The sequence below is a fragment of the Panthera leo genome, chromosome E2 (genome assembly GCF_018350215.1).
Source record: "Panthera leo isolate Ple1 chromosome E2, P.leo_Ple1_pat1.1, whole genome shotgun sequence".
Lineage (NCBI taxonomy): Eukaryota > Metazoa > Chordata > Mammalia > Carnivora > Felidae > Panthera > Panthera leo.
This window is the reverse complement of record NC_056693.1, coordinates 1,002,378-1,020,676: the sequence shown is the minus strand read 5'-3', so window position 1 is coordinate 1,020,676 and position 18,299 is coordinate 1,002,378. Positions and strand designations below refer to the sequence as shown.

The 18,299-nt window shown below is 48.3% G+C and overlaps 2 protein-coding genes across 4 annotated transcripts in view; one reads left to right on the top strand and one right to left on the bottom strand.

Annotated features, from left to right (window-relative positions):
• LOC122209191 (zinc finger protein 551-like) overlaps positions 1-10,807 on the top strand; it is a 28,072-nt gene extending 17,265 nt beyond the window's left edge. The window contains exon 3 of the mRNA XM_042920950.1: positions 10,668-10,807. Within this exon, the coding sequence (XP_042776884.1) occupies positions 10,668-10,735 (68 nt within the window). The 3' untranslated portion in view covers positions 10,736-10,807. The remainder of the gene's footprint in view (positions 1-10,667) is intronic.
• Positions 6,590-13,377, bottom strand: LOC122209194 (zinc finger protein 154-like). 3 transcript variants are annotated; one of them, XR_006197488.1, is made up of 4 exons: positions 12,997-13,377; positions 9,967-10,093; positions 6,907-8,644; positions 6,590-6,851 (listed from the first exon to the last, which is right to left on the bottom strand). XR_006197488.1 is itself a non-coding variant. In XM_042920954.1 (3 exons), the coding sequence occupies exons 1-3, from the start codon at positions 13,027-13,029 to the stop codon at positions 7,425-7,427; spliced, it is 1,380 nt and encodes a 459-aa protein (XP_042776888.1). In that variant the 5' UTR covers positions 13,030-13,377; the 3' UTR covers positions 6,590-7,424. The 3 variants fall into 3 exon arrangements, 2 of the variants coding, with proteins under 2 accessions (XP_042776888.1, XP_042776889.1); XM_042920954.1 differs by having other exon boundaries at positions 6,590-8,644; XM_042920955.1 differs by having other exon boundaries at positions 6,590-8,644; positions 9,967-10,088; positions 12,997-13,376.
• Between the last annotated feature and the right edge of the window lie 4,922 nt (positions 13,378-18,299).

Here is an 18,299-nt window from a genome sequence, read left to right as displayed (position 1 = left end):
ACCTCTTAATCTCAGAAACTGTGAAGATCCACTCATAAGGAACTCAAAGGTTAAAGAGGAAATTTCTGTGCCAAACAAATCATAACACTGTTCCAGGCATAAAACAAGACAAAACCAAACAGACCCCTAATCACAGACGACGTAACAGTCCCCTTCTCCCCACACTAATGCCGCTCCTGTCTACACCAGTCCTGTTCATGGAGTACTTCACACATAGACCTCAAGACAATATCACAAGGTGTGATGAATGTAAAAAGTCTGCAGAGACCAAGCAAGCCTTCGAACCAGGCTCACACTAGACAGGGATGTGGAAGTGGGAGACTAGGAATAATGTTGTTGTTGTTGTTGTTGTTGAAACAGAGCATGAGCAGGAGAGGGGCAGAGAGAGAGGGACACACAGAATCCGAAGCAGGCTCCAGGCTCTGAGCTGTCAGCACAGAACCCGACGAGGGACCCAAACTCACAAACCGCGAGATCATGACCTGAGCCGAAGTTGGACACTTAACCGACTGAGCCACCCAGGCTCCCCAGGAGGTTAGGAATTTAAAACAATTGTGATTAAGATGCTAAGGGCTGTACTGGATAAATTAGACAGCATGCAAGAACAGACGGGTTATGTAAACTGAGATGGAAATTCCAAACAAACAACCCTCCCACCCCCACCCCAGAAAACAAATACTGGAGATCAAAAGTGTAACCGAAATGAAGAATGCTCTGGTGGGCTTATCAGTAGACTACACGTAGCTAAGCAAAGAATCTGACCTGAAGATATCCCAGAATAACCTCTAAAACTGGGAAAAAACAAACAGAAAAGCTTGGAAGAGAAACAGATGACACAGCTGTAGGACAACCACAGAAGCTGTCAATTACCAGTTCAAGGAATAATAGAACAAAGAGATACAGGACAGAAGAAACTGAATCAAGAATTTCAATTGAATCCAAATTGGCTTCAGTCTTGAAACTGAACCAGTCTCTTTTTGGAATGCTTTCCAAAACAGAACGTAGCACCCTAAAATGGCTTCACTGATGCTCTCTCCTCAGTATTTAAAGAAGAAATTGTACCAATTCTCTACAATCTCTTCAGAGGGAGAGGCAGAGGGAATAAGCCCCAACTCCTAAGAGGCTAGCATTGCCCCAGTACCCAAACCAAACAAAGCCGTGACAACGAAGAAAACTATAGACCCAGTCTCTCATGAAGACAGATGCAAAAATCCTCACCGGGATGCCACCACACACCTGTTAGAGTGAGGAACGGGAATGCTGAAGACAGCACATGCCGGTGAGGATGGGGGACAGCGTGAACTCTCATTCCTTGCTGGTGACAACAGCACAGCCACTTTGCAAGACACTTGGGCGGTTTCTTTCAGAACTAAAGTTACTCTTACCATACAACCTGGCAACTGTGCTCCTTCGTATTTACCCAGTGGAGTTGAGAACAGGACCACTCGGGGCACCTGGGTGGCTCAGTCGGTTGAGCTTCCGACTTCGGCTCAGGTCATGATCTCGCAGTCTGTGAGTTCGGGCCCCGCCTGGGGCTCTGTGCTGACAGCTCAGAGCCTGGAGTTGCTTCGGATTCTGTGTCTCCCTCCCTCTCTGCCCCTCCCCCGTTCATGCTCTGTCTCTCTCTGTCTCAAAAATAAATAAACATTAAAGAAAATTTAAAAAAAAAAAGAAAGAAAACAGGGCCACTCAAATATCTGCCAGTAATGGTTCCTAGCATCTTATTCAAAATTGCTAAAACTTGGAAGCAACCAAGATGTCTCCTTAGTGGGTGAATGGATCACATTGATATGTGCAGACAAGGATATTATCTAGTTCTGAAAAGCAATGAACTATCATGCCATGAAAAGACATGGAGGGATCTTAAAGAGCATATTAAGTGCGTAAGTGAAAACAGACATCTGAAGAGGCTTCATACTGGGGGGCGCCTGGGTGGCTGAGTTGATTGAGAGTCTGATTTCAGCTCAGGTCATGATCTCACAGTTCGTGGGTTCAAGCCCCACTGTGAGGCTCTGTGCTGACAGCTCGGAGCCTGGAGCCTGCTTCAGATTCGGTGTCTCACTGTCTCTCTCTCTCTGCCCCTCCCCTGTTCACGCATGTGCTCTCTCTCTCTCTCTCTCTCTCTCTCAAAAATAAATTTGAAAAAACATTAAAAATAATTAAAGAGGATTCATACTGTAGGATTCCAGCTATAAGGCATTCTGAAAAGGGCAAAATTATTGAGAGAAAAAAGGATCAGTGGTTCCTGGGCAATGCGTGAGCAAGAGAGGGATGGATAGATGGAAGCAGAGAATTTTTAGCGCAGTGAAAATATTCTACGTGATACTGTGTTATATATTATGAGTTGTTCGGACTCTAATGTACACACCAAGAGTGAACCCTCATATGCACCATGGACTCTGGGTGATAATGATAATCAAAGATAACAAATGTATCACTCTGGTGGGGGACCTTGATAATGGAGGAGGAAAGGCACTGCATGTGTGGGGGCAGGGGATACGCGGGAGATGCCTACCCTCCTCCTAATTTTCCTATAAACCTAGAAGCGCTCTAAATAAATTAAAACTTTTTTTGAAGTTAGTCATGTTTTTAAGTAATCTCTAAACTCAGTGTGAGGCTCAAATACAGGAACCTGAAATCTAGTCACGTGCTCTTCCAACTGAGCCAGCCAGGCACCAGCAAAAATACAGGTATGCGTTTGCATTTACTTATTTTAAGAGAAAGAGCACGTGAGCAGGGGAGAGGGACAGAGGGAGAGAATCTTAAGCAGGCTCCACCCCGAGCACGGAGCCGGACGTAAGCCTCAGTCTCACGACAGTGAGGTCATGACTGGAGCTGAAATCAAGAGTCAGACAGTTAACTGACTGAGCCACCCAGGTGCCCCTAAAGTTTTTAAATTAAAAACAAAAACAAAAACAAGTAACATGAAACAAAACATTGAAGTGAGAGTTAGTAGCCCTGGATTTTACTTCCCATCCTGCAAGTCACTTCCGCTTCTTGGGCCCTAATTTAATTATCTCCAAAGGAAGGAAGTGGGCCTTGTGTTTTGTAAGGCTTTTTTGCATTCCCCCTTTCTGTGGTAATACTAATTGTTTCTACTTTAAAGCTACAAAGGGCTATCTCAATCTTTGTAGGATTTGTCTACTACATCAAATAAAATGGAATAACACACACATTAATAGTGGCTACTTAAAAAGACAAAGTTTTACGTTTTAAATATCTTTTAAACAATTTAATTCAGGCATAACTGTCCTCAACTGCTCATATCTAGAACGTATGTTTTGTCCTTTTCATGCTTACGGTATTAAACGCTTCCTTCTGTCCTTTTGAGTTTATCCTCCTCACCATATGATATTACTCATAACATGACATATTCTACCCATTATAATGGCATTTCCAAGTATATTCCCCAAACGGAGAAGGCTATCATTTTATGGTCATTCTTCACTCATCTACCCCCATCCACTTAGGAGTTTAAATTTGATCCTAGACGTGATGTCGTTACTCACCTAATCCCTTCAGAATGTGTTTCTAAGATGGAAATGCTCTTGTATGACTCCAAAAACTTTATTACACACAATCAAAATACTTGAACGTATGATATATCATTTTAAGTGCTGGGGTTTGTCAGTTGTGCTCCTTATTTAATGCAGATTGGTTCCAATGAGGATGGAAAATTTAGCCTTAGGCAAGTATTAGGTAAATCTGCAAGGCTTCTAACCTATATGTACCACTGACCATTTGTTAGCTTTTATTGTTCACTTGATAAAGTGCTCGGCCTTTTGTCTATTCGAATTTGCTACAGTGTAAATGAGGCTTCTTGACTCCATGCCCAGCCTCCACCCGTATTTTGTATTTTGAGTCCAAGAGCTTTGCTCAACATCATGCAACATGAGGGAAACCCACCTATACCACGGTGAGATACTGCTACACGTGTACCAACTGGGTTCACATTTAAAAAGACTAACCGTACCCACTCCTAGCAGAGATACCAGAGAAATGGAACTCTCATCCACTGCTAGTGGGAATACAAGAGGAAGAATCATTTTAGATGACAATCTGGGGTCCCTTAGAGGCCCTACATTCACCCGCACTCTGACTCCAGGATTAACACAACAGAGAGGACCCTGTCAGTATGAAGAACTGTATCCAATTTCTGCAGCATTTTTACTTGCAGCAGCTGAACCTGGAAACAAATATCCACTAACAGGAATAAATAAGTAAATAGCGTCGTATCGACAGGACACTCTTCTCAGCGATATAAAAATGAACTGCTCGTACAGGCACCACTGATGAATTCCAAAATAAGTGCCACGTGAGGGCACCCAAGGAAATGGACTAAAGACTTTAAGACTTCAATCATACAAATTCTAGAAAATGCAAACTCATCTATGATAATGACAAGTCAATGGCTGCCTCGAGGATGGATTATCAGGGAACACAAATAAATATGGGGGTGTGGGAAGGTTTATGGTCATGATCGATGGCTTCATGGATTACATGAATGTCAAAACATCAAACTGCATAATTTAATGATGGAAACTGCATGTCATTTGCACCTTACTGAAGCTTTAACAATAAGGTTCACATTAAAAGTCTGGATTGCCATGAACTACTGGGACCTCATGAAAATAAAAAGCTTCTGCACAGTGAAGGAAACAGTCAGCAAAACTGAAAGGCAATTGACAGAACGGGAGAAGATATTTGGAAATGACATATCAGATAAAGGGTTAGTATCCAAAATCTACAAAGAACTTATCAAACTCAACACCCAAAAAACAAGTAATCCAGTGAAGAAATGGGCAAAAGACATGAATAGACACTTCTCCAAGGAAGACATCCAGATGGCCAACCGACACATGAAAAAATGCTCAACATCACTCATCATCAGGGAAATACAAAGCAAAACCACCATGAGATACCACCTCACACATGTCAGAATGGCTAACATTAACAACTCAGGCAACAACAGATGTTGGGGAGGATGCAGAGAGAGAGGATCTCTTTTGCACTGCTGGTGGGAATGCAAACGGGTGCAGCCACTCTGGAAAACAGTATGGAGGTTCCTCAAAAAAATAAAAATAGAACTACCCTACGACCCAGCAATTGCCCTACTAGGCATTTATCCACGGGATACAGGTGTGCTGTTTCGAAGGGGCACATACACCCATGGTTTATAGCATCACTATCAACAATAGCCAAAGTATGGAAAGAGCCCCAATGTCCATCGATGGATGAATGGATAAAGAAGATGTGGTGTCTATATACAATGGATTATTACTCGGCGATCAAAAAGAATGAAGTCTTGCCATTTGCAACTACATGGATGGAACCGGAGGGTATGATGCTTAGCGAAATTAGTCAGAGAAAGACAAAAATCATATGAGTTCACTCATATGAGAACTTTTAGAGACAAAACACATGAACATAAGGGAAAGGAAACAAAAATAATATAAAAACAGGGAGGGGGCAAAACAGAAGAGACTCCTAAATATGGAGAACAAACTGAGGGTTGCTGGAGAGGTTGTGGGAGGGGGGATGGGCTAGATGGGTAAGGGGCACTAAGGAATCTACTCCTGAAATCATTGTTGCACTATGTGCTAACTAATTTGGATGTAAGTTTTTAAAAATAAAAATAAAATTAAAAAAATAAAATAAGCAGAGGAAAGAAAAGAAAAAAAAAGTCTGGATTGCCTACACTTCAGATGTCAAGTTGGGCCACCATACTGACTCCACCATGTGTGTCCTCATCAGAAGACATAGGTGTCAGCGGCAGGAAAATTAGGTGAGCAATGAAGGTGTTTCCGTGTCATTCAACAAAGACACTGGCTGGGTCAAAAAGGCCTCACTGTTGAACTAAGAGCTCTCTCCTGTCTCTGTCCTCATTTTGCTGCCATCTATAACAGACTTTGGTGAACAGTCCAGAGGGGACACAGGAATCCACAAAACCTTGAGATTATTTTTTCTGACAGGCCCTCAGCTACACAAGACAGACCCTTCTGGAGGTCCTGAGATTTTCTGTACCTGCTCAACCTTCAAGGTCACAGTGCCTAAATACTGTGGATGCCCTTTTCAGAGAGGATCACTGCAGTTTGTTGGTCTCCTGCACTCTCTCTTAATCCAATTTGCGTCACAGTGATCATGCCCATGGCCCTTATAGTCTTAAAACCAGTGATGCTACCTACAGAATTCAGGACATCAAGGCCTGTGGCTGTGCTGCCAGGCCTGGGGAATAGATTTCCTTCAAGAGCACCGGGCACTCCCTATACCATCAATATCCCTCGTGAACAAGACAACAACTTTATGTTGCTTAGAAGCCCTGAAGGTTGTCCTAACAGCTAACAACTGCCACTCTTCGGATTGAAACTCTGACCCTACAAAATATCCTGGCATCCAACCATAAATTAGGATCACAGAGCCTTCAGCCTTCCCTGAAAGTCTTCAAGCAGCCATACAAACTAAACTCTGACTGGAGAGCTATCTTCTGCCGTCACACTGTCCCTTCTAAGGCACACGAATCTGTTCACATGCTCATGCTAGCAAACACAGTTAACTTCCTACACGCACACAGTGAATGGAATCCCCACGATTAACAGTGACTTAAACAGTAAGACCTTTATTATGGTACAAACAAGAGCAATGGGAGGGTGACTGCTGGGTTGGTGACTTGGGAGGCTGGGGTTTCCATCTCTAGAGTCACGAGGACAATAACAGCCCTGAGACATGCAGTCCACCTTTTCAATGCACCAACAGTCCTCTAGGCCAAAACTGGGTGAGATCCATGCCCTACCTCCTCAGAGAGGAAAAGTGGGGAAGGAGCAATACTGGGGCTGTTCATGGTCATCTGGGACCTGCCCTGACACAGGGAAGGAGCAAGTACTCGGGCTGTTCATGGTCATCTGGGACCTGCCCTGACACTGGAGCATGGCCCTGGGCAGGTTAACAAAGTGCACTGCAGCTGCCACATCCCTAGGGTTTCTGTGGATGTTTAGATGTATGAGGTTCAACACCGGCAAATGGCACCTTCCGAAAGGCTCTCCTCCAGCGCTGTCACACTGAACACCTAAATACTGTATACCTGCACATTTCAGGTAGGTCTCCCATTTGAAATTTGTCATCTCCGATGAGGTAAGTCCTTTGGCTGAAGGCTTTCTCACAGTCACGGCATTTCTAAGGCCCTTCTTCAGTGTGAGTTCTCTGGAGTGCACCGAGGCTCGACTTCAGTCAGCCCCTTCTCCCATTGGCCACATTCCCAGGCCTTCATCTGAAGGGACACTGTGGTGTTTTAGGAGCTTGGACACGGACGTAAATATCTCCCACCTTCAAAACTCATAAAGCCTTTTTTCTGGTGTGAATATTTGAACGGTCACGGAAATGGAAGACACGGGTAAACGTTTCCCAAATTCACCGTACTCCTCAAGCCCTTACCCGGTGTGCACTTTCCGGTGCTTAATGAGGCTGGAGCTATGGCTAAAGGACTTCCCACATTCGCTGCACTCATAAGGCCTCTCTCCAGTGTGAACTCTCCGATGTTGAAGAAGTGCAGAGCTCTGGCTAAAGGATTTCTCACATTCGCTGCACTTATAAGGCCTTTCTCCGCTGTGGACTCTTCGGTGTTCGATGAGGCTGGAATTCTGAGTAAAGGATTTTCCGCATTCGCTGCACTCGTAGGGCCTTGATCCTGAGTGAACTCTTTGGTGTTTTATGAGGCTGGAGTGGTAGGTAAAGAACTTCCCGCATTCGCTGCACTCATAAGGCCTCTCTCCAGTGTGCACACTCCGGTGTTGAAGGAGCGCAGAGCTCTCGCTGAAGGACTTCCCGCACTCGCTGCACTCGTACGGCCGTTCTCCAGTGTGAATTCTCCGATGTTTAATGAGGTTGGACTTGTTGCTAAATAATTTCCCACATTCGTCACACTCGTGAGGCCTTGCTCCAGTGTGAACCCTCCGGTGTTGAATGAGGCTGGAGCTTTGCCTAAAGGACTTCCCACATTGCCCACACTCATAAGGCTTTTCCCCAGTGTGCACTCTCCAGTGGTCACTGAGGCTGTAGCTTTTGCTAAAAGATTTCCCACATTCGCTGCACATGAAGCATCTGTCTCTGCTGAGGTGTCTCTGGTGACGAACAAGGGTGTGTCTGCAAGTGAGGTCCTTGGCGCCCTCTCCCGAGGTGCCCGGAGTTCTCCTTCCGTGAGAGGCCGCCCCGCACTCAGCTCTCCTGTCTGACTTCTCCCTGGTGTGTGTGGCCCGATCCTGGAGGAATCTCGAGCTCGCCAACGAGTCCCTCACAACCTCGCCACAGGAAAAGGGCTTCCCGGACACACAGAATGTGTAGTCCTTCCAAGAAGAGGCTCCGCCCCTGTTGCTCCCGAAGCATTTCTCTCCAGTGCGCTGCTGCTGGTGCCCAAGGTCTGTGTCGAAATACACCTGTGTGTCACACGCCCCCATCTTGTGCACTTTCTGTCCACCAGGTGTCGCGTGGTGCTCGGTCGAATGTAAAAGTTCCCTCAAGTCCGGGACACACACCTCACGAGGGGGGGCCTTCTGGGAGGACACAGCCGCCTTGGAAGTCCTGCCCCGTGACACTCCTTGTACAGAAACGCTCTGCTCGGGTGCCTCCTCGTCCCCTGCTCCGTGCCAGCAGCCTGAAAGCAGGAAATGCTGGTGAAGCGCGGGCTGACTTTGACGGGACGGAGGCTAGTACACGAGCTACAAATGTGTGGCCAACAAACCCGGGAACCCATGCACGGGCCTGTCTGCGGGACCACAGAGTCGGCTGAGGTTGAGGATGGGGCTGCTCAGCAGTAGTGGGGTACAAAGAACACTGAATAAGAGAGGCCTTCTGAGATGAAGGCCAAGCATGTGGCGGGACAGAGAGGAGCCAAAAGGTCTACAATTCAGTCCTCTGCAAACAACTTTCCAAAGGAACTTATCGTGATGACACCAATGCCGTGCAGAAGGGTGTGTCAAGGCTCAAGGAAACAGGACTGTGACAGGGCAGGTGGTGTTGAGGGGCGGCTTAAGAACACGGCCACACCTCATGACAGAATACACAGCGGCCACTGTGCAGAGTGCTGCAGGTGGAGTGGTGAGAAAAACCGGTGCCATATGGAGCCCAGAGCTGTGACGCTCACCCCGGGCTGGAAGTTAGAGTAGAACTGACAAGTAACAGGGATGACATTCGGCAAAGCGCCATAAAAGGGCAAGGAAGGACAGAAATGAAGTACGGCCACTGGCTTCAAAGTACTAGTCAAAGAGAATAGGCTTTGGGGGCATCTGAACCCAACACTGAAGTCGTCTTCCTGCAGGTGCCACTCTGCAGGGCCTGGCTGCCTCTGAGCCATCCTGTGGGTGGGTCACCGGACCTCCTGTGAACCACCACAGGCTCCCCCATCCAGCCCCACTCCCACCACGAGCAAGGATATGGCACCTTCGTGATACAGGTACTAAGGAGAAGGAGCGGACAGATGAGTGGCCACCAGCAGCCTAGAACAGCCCAGCGCATGACAGCCTATGGGAAAGAGAACTAAAGAGTCCCCGGACAACTCTGGAAGGGGGTCTCGTGAGAACAGCCCATGGTCCGTGGAAGCAGTAACTCTGGCGGAGAAAGTAATTGCGGGCACAGGCAGGCACGGCGAAGCGTCAGCTAGAGAAGGCAGCTGACCTGGAGCATGCAGATGCCTTGCACGTGGACGAAGTCACCCAGGCAGGAAGAGGGTAGTGAAGCTGGTGTCCGTTAGGTCCACCGCAAGACTCCACCCTCTTCCCTGCACGTCAGCAGGAAAGCCGGTCCCACTCCAGGAAGGAGGGCAGTGCGCAGACCCCAGCCTTACCTACTACAGCACCCACCCAGGGAACTGGGGAAGGAAGCAGTGCTCGTGGTCCCAAAGTAAAGACAGACTGCTGCTGGGGACATGGGGAGGGCAGAGACTAGCCCAGGGCACAGGGGTGGGTTTGAGGGTCTTACCCAAGGAGGTTATATGTGCCAAGGTCTCCAGCATCACATCCTGGTACAGACATCTCTGAGCCTCGTCCAGGAGACCCCATTCCTCCCCGGAGAAGTACACGGCCACGTCTTCAAAGGTCACCCTGCCCTGGCATGATGGGGACAGATGAAACCACAAAAAGCCCCTTTCCCAAGATCCACAATCCCTTCCCCCACCCACCCCTAATCCATGCCCATCCTCCCCCATTCTCCCAACTCAGAGGAGAAACCAGGCCCCAGTGCTGGGAGCCAAGGCGCTCTTCCCCCACTCATGGGCCCACTGATCACAGGGTTCTGCCGACACAAGAGGCTCGTGGACAAGTACTATCCAAGTTGTGGACCTGGCACAGAGGATCCACCCACTCATACCAGGCTATTCTTCTGTGGCGGCCACGGTCACATAAGTCTCAATACCAGGTCCCCAGGCCATCAGGCACATTCCCTCCCTAACTACACACAATCCTGGAAACTGGATCTCACAACCACATGCCTATGGTCAACACCGCCTCACTGTCCCACGCTGTAGAAAGGTCTCCGGCCTCCCCATATGTGACTTGTATTGTAATCACTTCCTCTTCACCCCACTGGTGAGGGCGGGCGTCCCATCTTAGGGCAATGGGATGACTAAACACACGGCACCCGACCCCGTACAGAGGAGACGGACAGCACTTTATTACCCACAGGTATTCACCGCCTGGGAGAGGAGGACACTGCACCCAGACGGGCCCAGAGCGTGGTTGTTGTGTTCTGAAAGAGTGAACATGGGGCGCCTGGGTGGCTCAGTCAGGTGAGCGGCCGACTTCGGCTCAGGTCATGATCTCGCGGTCCCTGAGTTCGAGCCCCGCGTCGGGCTCTGTGCTGACAGCTCAGAGTCTGGAGCCTGTTTCAGGTTCTGTGTCTCCCTCTCTCTGACCCTCCCCTGTTCATGCTCTGTCCCTCCCTGTCTCAAAAATAAATAAAAAACGTTAAAAAATTAAAAAAAAAAAAAAAAGAGCGAACAACCAGGAGCCAGAGGGTGCAGGCTTCATTGGATAGAGAGGGTGGGGTGTCTCCTGCACTGTCAGAGGACGTTATCGGCCCGTCTGAGTCACTCCACGGGCTGGCAGGGAACTGAAACCCACACGAAGGGCTAAGCAGCACACGCACCTTCGAGGAGAAGGCTGTGTGGCCTGGAAACCTCACCGGCAGCAGAAGAGGGAGGAGGAGAACTTCCACTCAGGCCAAGTGAGTCCCTCCTCCTTTCAGCACACACAGAGATAGGGCATCACAGGGGTCTTCGCTCTAGGCCTCACACCACAGTGAGCACCAGCTTCCAGAGTGTGCTCGGTAGAGACAAACAGGATCAACGCCACTCTAGACCTGCCGTCGTTTCCACTAGTGGTGGCAGCCCCAAGATCCTTCTGGGCAGGCCACCCTGCCTCAGACCGGCAGGACCTAGTGTCTGTCACAGGCGACCTTACCCTCCAGCATGAACGAACACTCCCCCTCACCCCGGCTGCACCAAAGTCCCCACGCATCCTGGCAGAGTTCGCAGAGTGGAGAAGCTCCACAGGCTCAGGCCTGACTGTCGTCCTCTTGCTCTTGTCACTCCTCAGCCTCTGCATCCCTCTCGCGTCTACTCTTCTGCCAGAAACCGTGGCCACCTGCCCGCGCATCCTGTCCCCACACACTCTCCCTTCATGGCCATTACATCCCTCATCTCTCAAGTCACACCATCACCCAAGTATCGAGCCCGAACTCCCTTTCTCCCCCCTTCTTCCTGGCACCATAATCGCTTTACCTGCATAACCAGAAGACTGCTCCTTGCAGATGTGACCCCCAGCTCACTCGCCTGGGCCCACACAGCAGCCACGATATTTTTAGAGGTCTCCCTTCTGAACCCCCCGCCCCCCAGATTTCCGGAGCTGTGTGTTGGCTGCCTACTTAATGCGTCCACTCAGTGCTCCCAAAACATCTCCTGCCCACACATCACTCAAACTACCAACTTCCTCATCTCCGTTGACAGCCTCATCCCCATGTCCATGTGAACAAAACCCTGGAAGTATCCCTGAATCCTCTGTTTCATCCCGTGACAGGGTGAAACATTAGAAAATAGAGTTGTCACTTAAAACACACATCCCGAGTCCAACGACCTGTAAGCCAGGGCCCTGGTCCAATAACCCTCACCGAGACTATGACAGTAGCCTCCTCCCTGAACTCGCAGTCTACACTTCATGCTATAGCGGGGTGGATCCCATGAGGCCCTTGGTAATGTCACGTCCCTGCTCACATCCAGGCTTCCCATTCCCACCGCAAGAGGCACCCAACTTCTCAGGCGGTCGTTCCGGTCCTGACTCCTGTGCCCCTGCTCCTTGTTCCCAACCGAAACAAAGGGACCGTTCGTTTCCTGAATAGTTCCGGCTGGGTGTTAACTCCCGCGTGTGCACAACCTCGCTACCCTGGGACAACCGTCCCCACACTGGTTGCCACAAACGGAAACACCTTCATGTAACTCCTGGCACGGGCCTGGGGTTTCTCCAGGGTCTCCAGACCCCAAACTTGCGGAATGGCACCTAAGAGTCCAGGGGACACAACAATCCAGGACAAGGGGGTGGGGGTCGGGGCCAATGAGGACTGGGACCCCACCCACCTGTTCGTGTCGGTTCCATAAACGCCCCTGCAGCCCCGGGAAATGGGGGCGTGTCCAGTCTTGGACGCGGGAGGCCACGGCGGGTTCCAGGGATCAAGGCTCCCCGAACTCTTGCCGGCCCTGAAGACTACGACTCGACTCGGCTGGCAGTTCAGCCTCCGTGCCTCAGTGCTCTGCATCGCCCCTCACCACGTGTCCCTCCCCTGCAGCCCCCTCCCGCACCCCGTCACGCCGGCGCTGAGACCCGGGGCCCCCGCCCGCGAGCGCCTTCCCGGCCCGGACACCGGACCTGGGCCGCAGGGACGCGAGCAGGCGCCCCGCGTTCGGGCCTCGAGGGTCTGGGTGGGGGAAGGCGGGGAGGGCCCTTGGGGCCGCGCGGTTACCTCAGCCGGGTCCCTGGGCGCGGCCACCGCCATCGGACTCTGTGGGTGGGCGGTGGTCACCCGGGCGGGCGGTCCCTGTCCCTCTCGGGTCGGGGCAGCCCAGGAGATGTGGCGACCCCAACCCCTAACGGTTCAGCAGGGTTGGCGCCTCCCCTCGCACGTTCTTGGTCCGGTTATGTCACTGTGGAAGCGGAACTCCGGAACCTGTTACCAGGTGAGCAAAACTAAGAGCGCCAACATGGCCCCTCTCAGGAGACAGTCGCCACGTGCCGCCCCTTGGTATTGTCTACACGGAAGTCTCTCCTCTAGCTCTCACTAGAGGACGACGCAGCACCTCGGCTCAGGGCTTTCTGGATCAAGTGGTCTCCACAATTCCGTTGCGGCGGACAGGGTCCTCTTGCAGTAAGGAGCCAAGGTCTGCTTGGAGGGGCGAAGGAAAAAGGCACACACGGGCAGGCTTCCCTCCCGTTTGACAGAATGTAACCATGTACGAGTGCATGGCTCTCTGCCGCTGATCACCCAAGTGCTTGGAGACTTATTTCAGACCAGAAAAGGGCAGCGTGCACCCTGAGGCTGAGAATATTGTTGGTGATGCTCCCAAAGGCTACAAAGCAAAGAAACACATCGTTCTATTGAGTGTTTTAGACACAAAATGTGTCCACGCCTAATGGAAGGTAATAAACAGTATCTGATTTCAGTTCAATTGTGTGCAATCCAGAGCATTAAATTCCCTTGGTCAAGAGAGAAAATACTCCAGATTGTGCCACATTAGTAAAGATAAGAGGAAGGATGTTGAGCCGCCAGAATCCCAAGTACACAGATGTGACTGTCTCTCCTTGCACAGTATTTAATTAGGACACTGTACACTTTTTTTTTTTTTACTAGATCCAGGCCTTGGCAGGAACGAGAATCCTTTTCAGTTGGTTTGGCAAGAATCTCCCCTCCTGAATATCTGATCACCATTGATACCTGATTAAATTTCCTCGATCCTCGGCATCACACAGGTGATCTCTCATTATAGTGACCTGCTTTCAGTTAGTATCTTTTAGGTGAGTTTAGGAGGAATTTCCCTAATCTAGTGATTTTTTTTTTTAATGTTTATTTTATTTTTGAGATGGAGAGAGACAGAGCATGATTGGGGAAGGGTCAGAGAGAGAGGGAGACACAGAATCTGAACAGGCTCCAGGCTCTGAGCTGTCAGCACAGAGCCCAATGCGGGGCTCGAACTCACGGACCACGAGATCATGACCTGAGCCAAAGTCAGGCGCTTAATCGACTGAGCCACCAAGGCGCCCCTTAATCTAGTGATTTTCTATCACTCACCCTCCCACACACACCTGAACTGTGCTCTTTGGCATAAATACCAACTTTTAAAAAAATGTGAAGTTGAGTCCAATCTCTCTTGCCTTTACTGCAAATTCCCATTGTCCCTACACCTGTGGGAATTGTCCTGACTGAAGTTTGTATTACTGTTTCAACAAGTGTCTGAATAATTCTTCTTTAACAGATCTGTGTATTCCCAAGAAAACATCTCTCCTGCCTGTAGAATCAACTGTTCTGTCCCATTCACTGAGAAACACTTTTATCCACTTCATATGTCTTATTTGATATCCTGAATACATTCACTTCCTTTTAGGAGTCTAGCATCAATCTCAAACAGAGATCCATGAGAGAAAATGCTACTTTGATTTGGTCAGTGGCTGCAGTATTCCAAGCTGGAGCCTGTATGCAAAGCTTGTATGCAATATCTACCTGAAGATACTGGGAGTATCTTAAATCCATGATTTCACTGCTGAAAAGTGTTATCATATCTTTTGTGATGCGAGGACTGTTTTGATTGAAGAATTGATATGATCTCAGGAGAACATTTATAAAATTCAAATTACAAAGAGCTATTATTAATGTGTGTGTAGTGACTCAACAGGGGTGGCAGAAATAGCCCTGTTGAAACATCCGTTGAAGGTCAGAAAAGGTAATGTCTCAGAGAAATTTTAGCAGTGATGTCTCAAAACCGAACAAATCAAGCTGAGCATGGGACCAGAATGGCTACTCTGAAATTTTGTCTCCAAAATACAAATCTCCACTCTTGAAAAATTTGAGCAGTACCAAGCATGGAAAAAGTTAAAGGGGGGCATTTAGAGTAACCAGAACTGTACCAAATATACAGGGAAATTGAGATGTCATGTTTATTCCCTTGTCTCCTTCATGATCTGTGAACAAATATTTGGTTTTAGGCACTTATTTTAGTTTCATGGGAGATATTACGTCGTAAGATACATAAAGACCCTTGCAGTCACGGGAGCCATGTTGTATTCAAGAAAGAAAGACCAGGAACAAAACGAGTAACTTTGGAAATAGGTACTACGTTAGAATGTAGAATGTAATATTACTCAGCCCAGTGAGGGAGGCTTCCTTAATAAGAAGGGAAAACACTTGGAATTGTGAGGGATGAACTGTATGGATATGTTTGCGATAAGTTCCAGGCAGAATAAGCAGTTGTTGGATAATTCAGTCAGTGCAGTCTTCGTAGATCTCAGCAGTGGAGGGCCTGGGACTCATGCCCAGCTGGCCATTCCTTTACTTGGCTCACTACAGACACACTCAGGGTGTGTGGGTGAGAAATCTTGGCTCTCCCTCTCCGAACCTGCAAATCTCCATCGTGGTGGACTGGGGCATGGAACCAGTCAATGCCACTTTTCCTAGACCTCTGGTTTTCAGAGTTTGATCCCTGGACTTCACCCACAGTGTCACCTACGATCTCGTTTGAAATGCACATTCCGAATCCTGAACCCACATCTACTGAATCAGGCACACTGTGGATCAGGCTCAAGAATGTGTGTGTGTGTGTGTGTGTGTGTGTGTGTGTGTGTGTGTGTTGATGGTTTTTTTTTTAAGTTTATTTATTTATTTTGTGAGAAATAGCAAAAGCAGAAGTGGGGAGAATAGAGAGGGGGAGAGAGAGAGACTCCCAAGCAGCTGGGCTTGAACTCACGAAACCATGAGATCATGACCTGAGCGGAAACCAAGAGTTGGATGCTTTACCGACTGAGGCACCCAGGTGCCCTAGGAATGTGTGTTTTAACAAGCTTCCAAGTGATTCTGATACATATTGAAGACATTTCCACCATTCTGCTGTGTGTTCTGCCAGAATATGTACCTACATTTCTCCTCATTAACAGACATTCTGTCTACATCTGTAGGCCTTTTAAACTGAAGTTGGTGGGGTGCCTGGATGGCTCAGTCGGTAAAGCATCTGACTTTGGCACAGGCCATGATCTCATGGTTCATGAATTCAAGCCCTACATCGGGCTCTGCGCTGACAGTGCAAAGAGCCTGCTTTGGATCCTCTGTGTCCCTCTCTCTGCCCCTCCCCCAGTCACGCACAGTCTCTCTCTGTCTTTCTCAAAATAAGTAAACATTACAAAAACTTAAAAAAAAGAAACTGAAGTTGGCAAAAACAAAGAGAAAAAAAAAACAAAAAACCGGATATGTACATATTTGTTTTCCTAATACAAGAAAGTATAAAATATTTTCTATCTTTTATTGAAGGAGCCCTATACCATATATAATTATAAAGTAGTATGTCAAAAGTCTCAGATAATTAAATCTTCCGGAGCGAAAAATGTTTGAAGTATAGTATCCTTTTAGAATGGCTTGTGCACATGGATTCCTCTGTGTATGTCTGTATGTTAAAATATGTACAAGCTGCTTTCCTTAGTAAAAATAAAGTCATGTTTTGTGATAGATCAGTACTTTGTTGTCTCCCTTAACAATGTATCTTGGATTGGGGCGCCTGGGTTGCTTAGTCGGTGAAGGGTCCGACTTCGGCTCAGGTCATGATCTCACAGTCTGTGAATTTGAGTCCCGTGTCTGGCTCTGTGCTGACAGCTCAGAGCCTGGAGCCTGCTTTGGATTCTGTGTCTCCCTCTCTCTCTGCCCTTCACTTGCTCATGGTCTGTCTCTCTCAAAAATAAATAAACATTGAAAAAATAATTGCTTTTAGGGTGCCTGGGTGGCTTAGTCGGTTGAGCGTCTGACTTCAGCTCAGGTCATGATCTCACCCTCTGTGAGTTGGAGCCCTGCGTCGGGCTCTGTGCTCACAGCTCGGAGCCTGGAGCCCACTTCACATTCTGTGTGTCTCCCCCTCTCTCTGCCCCTCCCCTGCTCATGCTCAGTCTCTCTCTGTCTCAAAAATAATAAAAACATTTAAAAAGTTTAAAAAAAATAATCGCTAAAAAACAAAACAAAACAAAACAAAACAAAACAAAGTATCTTGGACAACCTAAAGCTACTTCAGGCTTTTATCCCTGATACCTCCTAAAGGCCACACTTAGTAGACCTGAAGCTGCCTCTTAAAAAACTGGTTGCCTTTCATTGCACGCTCCGTGGCTGGCCAGCTGCACTGGAGGAGCTGGGCCTACCTACTGATTGCCCCTCGGTCCTTCCAAAGTCCCTCCTCAAAGGCCATGGAAAACTTTGTGCAGGCGCTTAGGGTCATTCCTTGTTGCTAGAGAAGTGGGATTTGTGAGAATAGCTCTGGCTCACAGAGACATGTGGCTTGGGGAAATCAAAGATGTAAGGGCAGAGGTCAGGAAACTGATTCCTAGGGGCCACCTGGTTACCCGTGGTATGGAGCAGCAGCTGTGTTCTGCTCAATAACTAAGGGTAAAAGCCACCAGTGGAATTGACAAATGGATCCAACTCTAGGGGTGCCTGGGTGGCTCAGTCACTTAAGCGTCCAACTTTGGCTCAGGTCATGATCTCATAGTTTGTGAGTTCGAGCTCCACGTCGGGCTCTGTGCTGACGGCTCAGAGCCTGAAGGCTGATTCGGGTTCTGTGTCTCCCTCTCTCTGCACAGAGACTTGTGCTCTATCTCTGTCTCTCAAAAATATATAAATGTTTAAAAAAAAAAGGATCCAACTCTTGGAAACTTGGTTTTGTAGATGTATAAAAAAGTGGAAACAAATTAAAAAAAAATATGCAATCCCTTGTTTATTGCTATGTGTAATAGCTAAAATGTAATTAAAAGAGAGGGCTCTGGCAGAGGGAAAGCATGGAACATGAAGTTGCACATCCTTCCATCTTCCTTTCAGGGCACTACCCAAAGCTACACATGGATGTAGAGCCCAGAGAGCAGAGGGTGGAGGAAACAGAGATCTAGGCTGAAGGATATGAAGGCAACAGGAAATCCTGCTGCTTAGACCTTAGGGGAGGGGATCTCCCTGGACAAGGCTGATCTATGGCCTCAGTCTGGGCTCTTTAGGTCCCCCTCACCCCAGAAGCAGAGAGCATCACTCTTTCC

What these genes read in the sequence shown, in the direction of transcription:
- LOC122209194 (XM_042920954.1), bottom strand. Translation starts at nt 13,029, where the DNA reads ATGGCGGTGGCCGCGCCCAGGGACCCGGCTGAG. An exon ending in CGCCCAGGGACCCGGCTGAG is followed by an intron (nt 10,094 to 12,996) that starts GTAACCGCGCGG and finishes CCATCATGCCAG; the next exon opens with GGCAGGGTGACCTTTGAAGA. An exon ending in GGCACATATAACCTCCTTGG is followed by an intron (nt 8,645 to 9,966) that starts GTAAGACCCTCA and finishes TCCTGCTTTCAG; the next exon opens with GCTGCTGGCACGGAGCAGGG.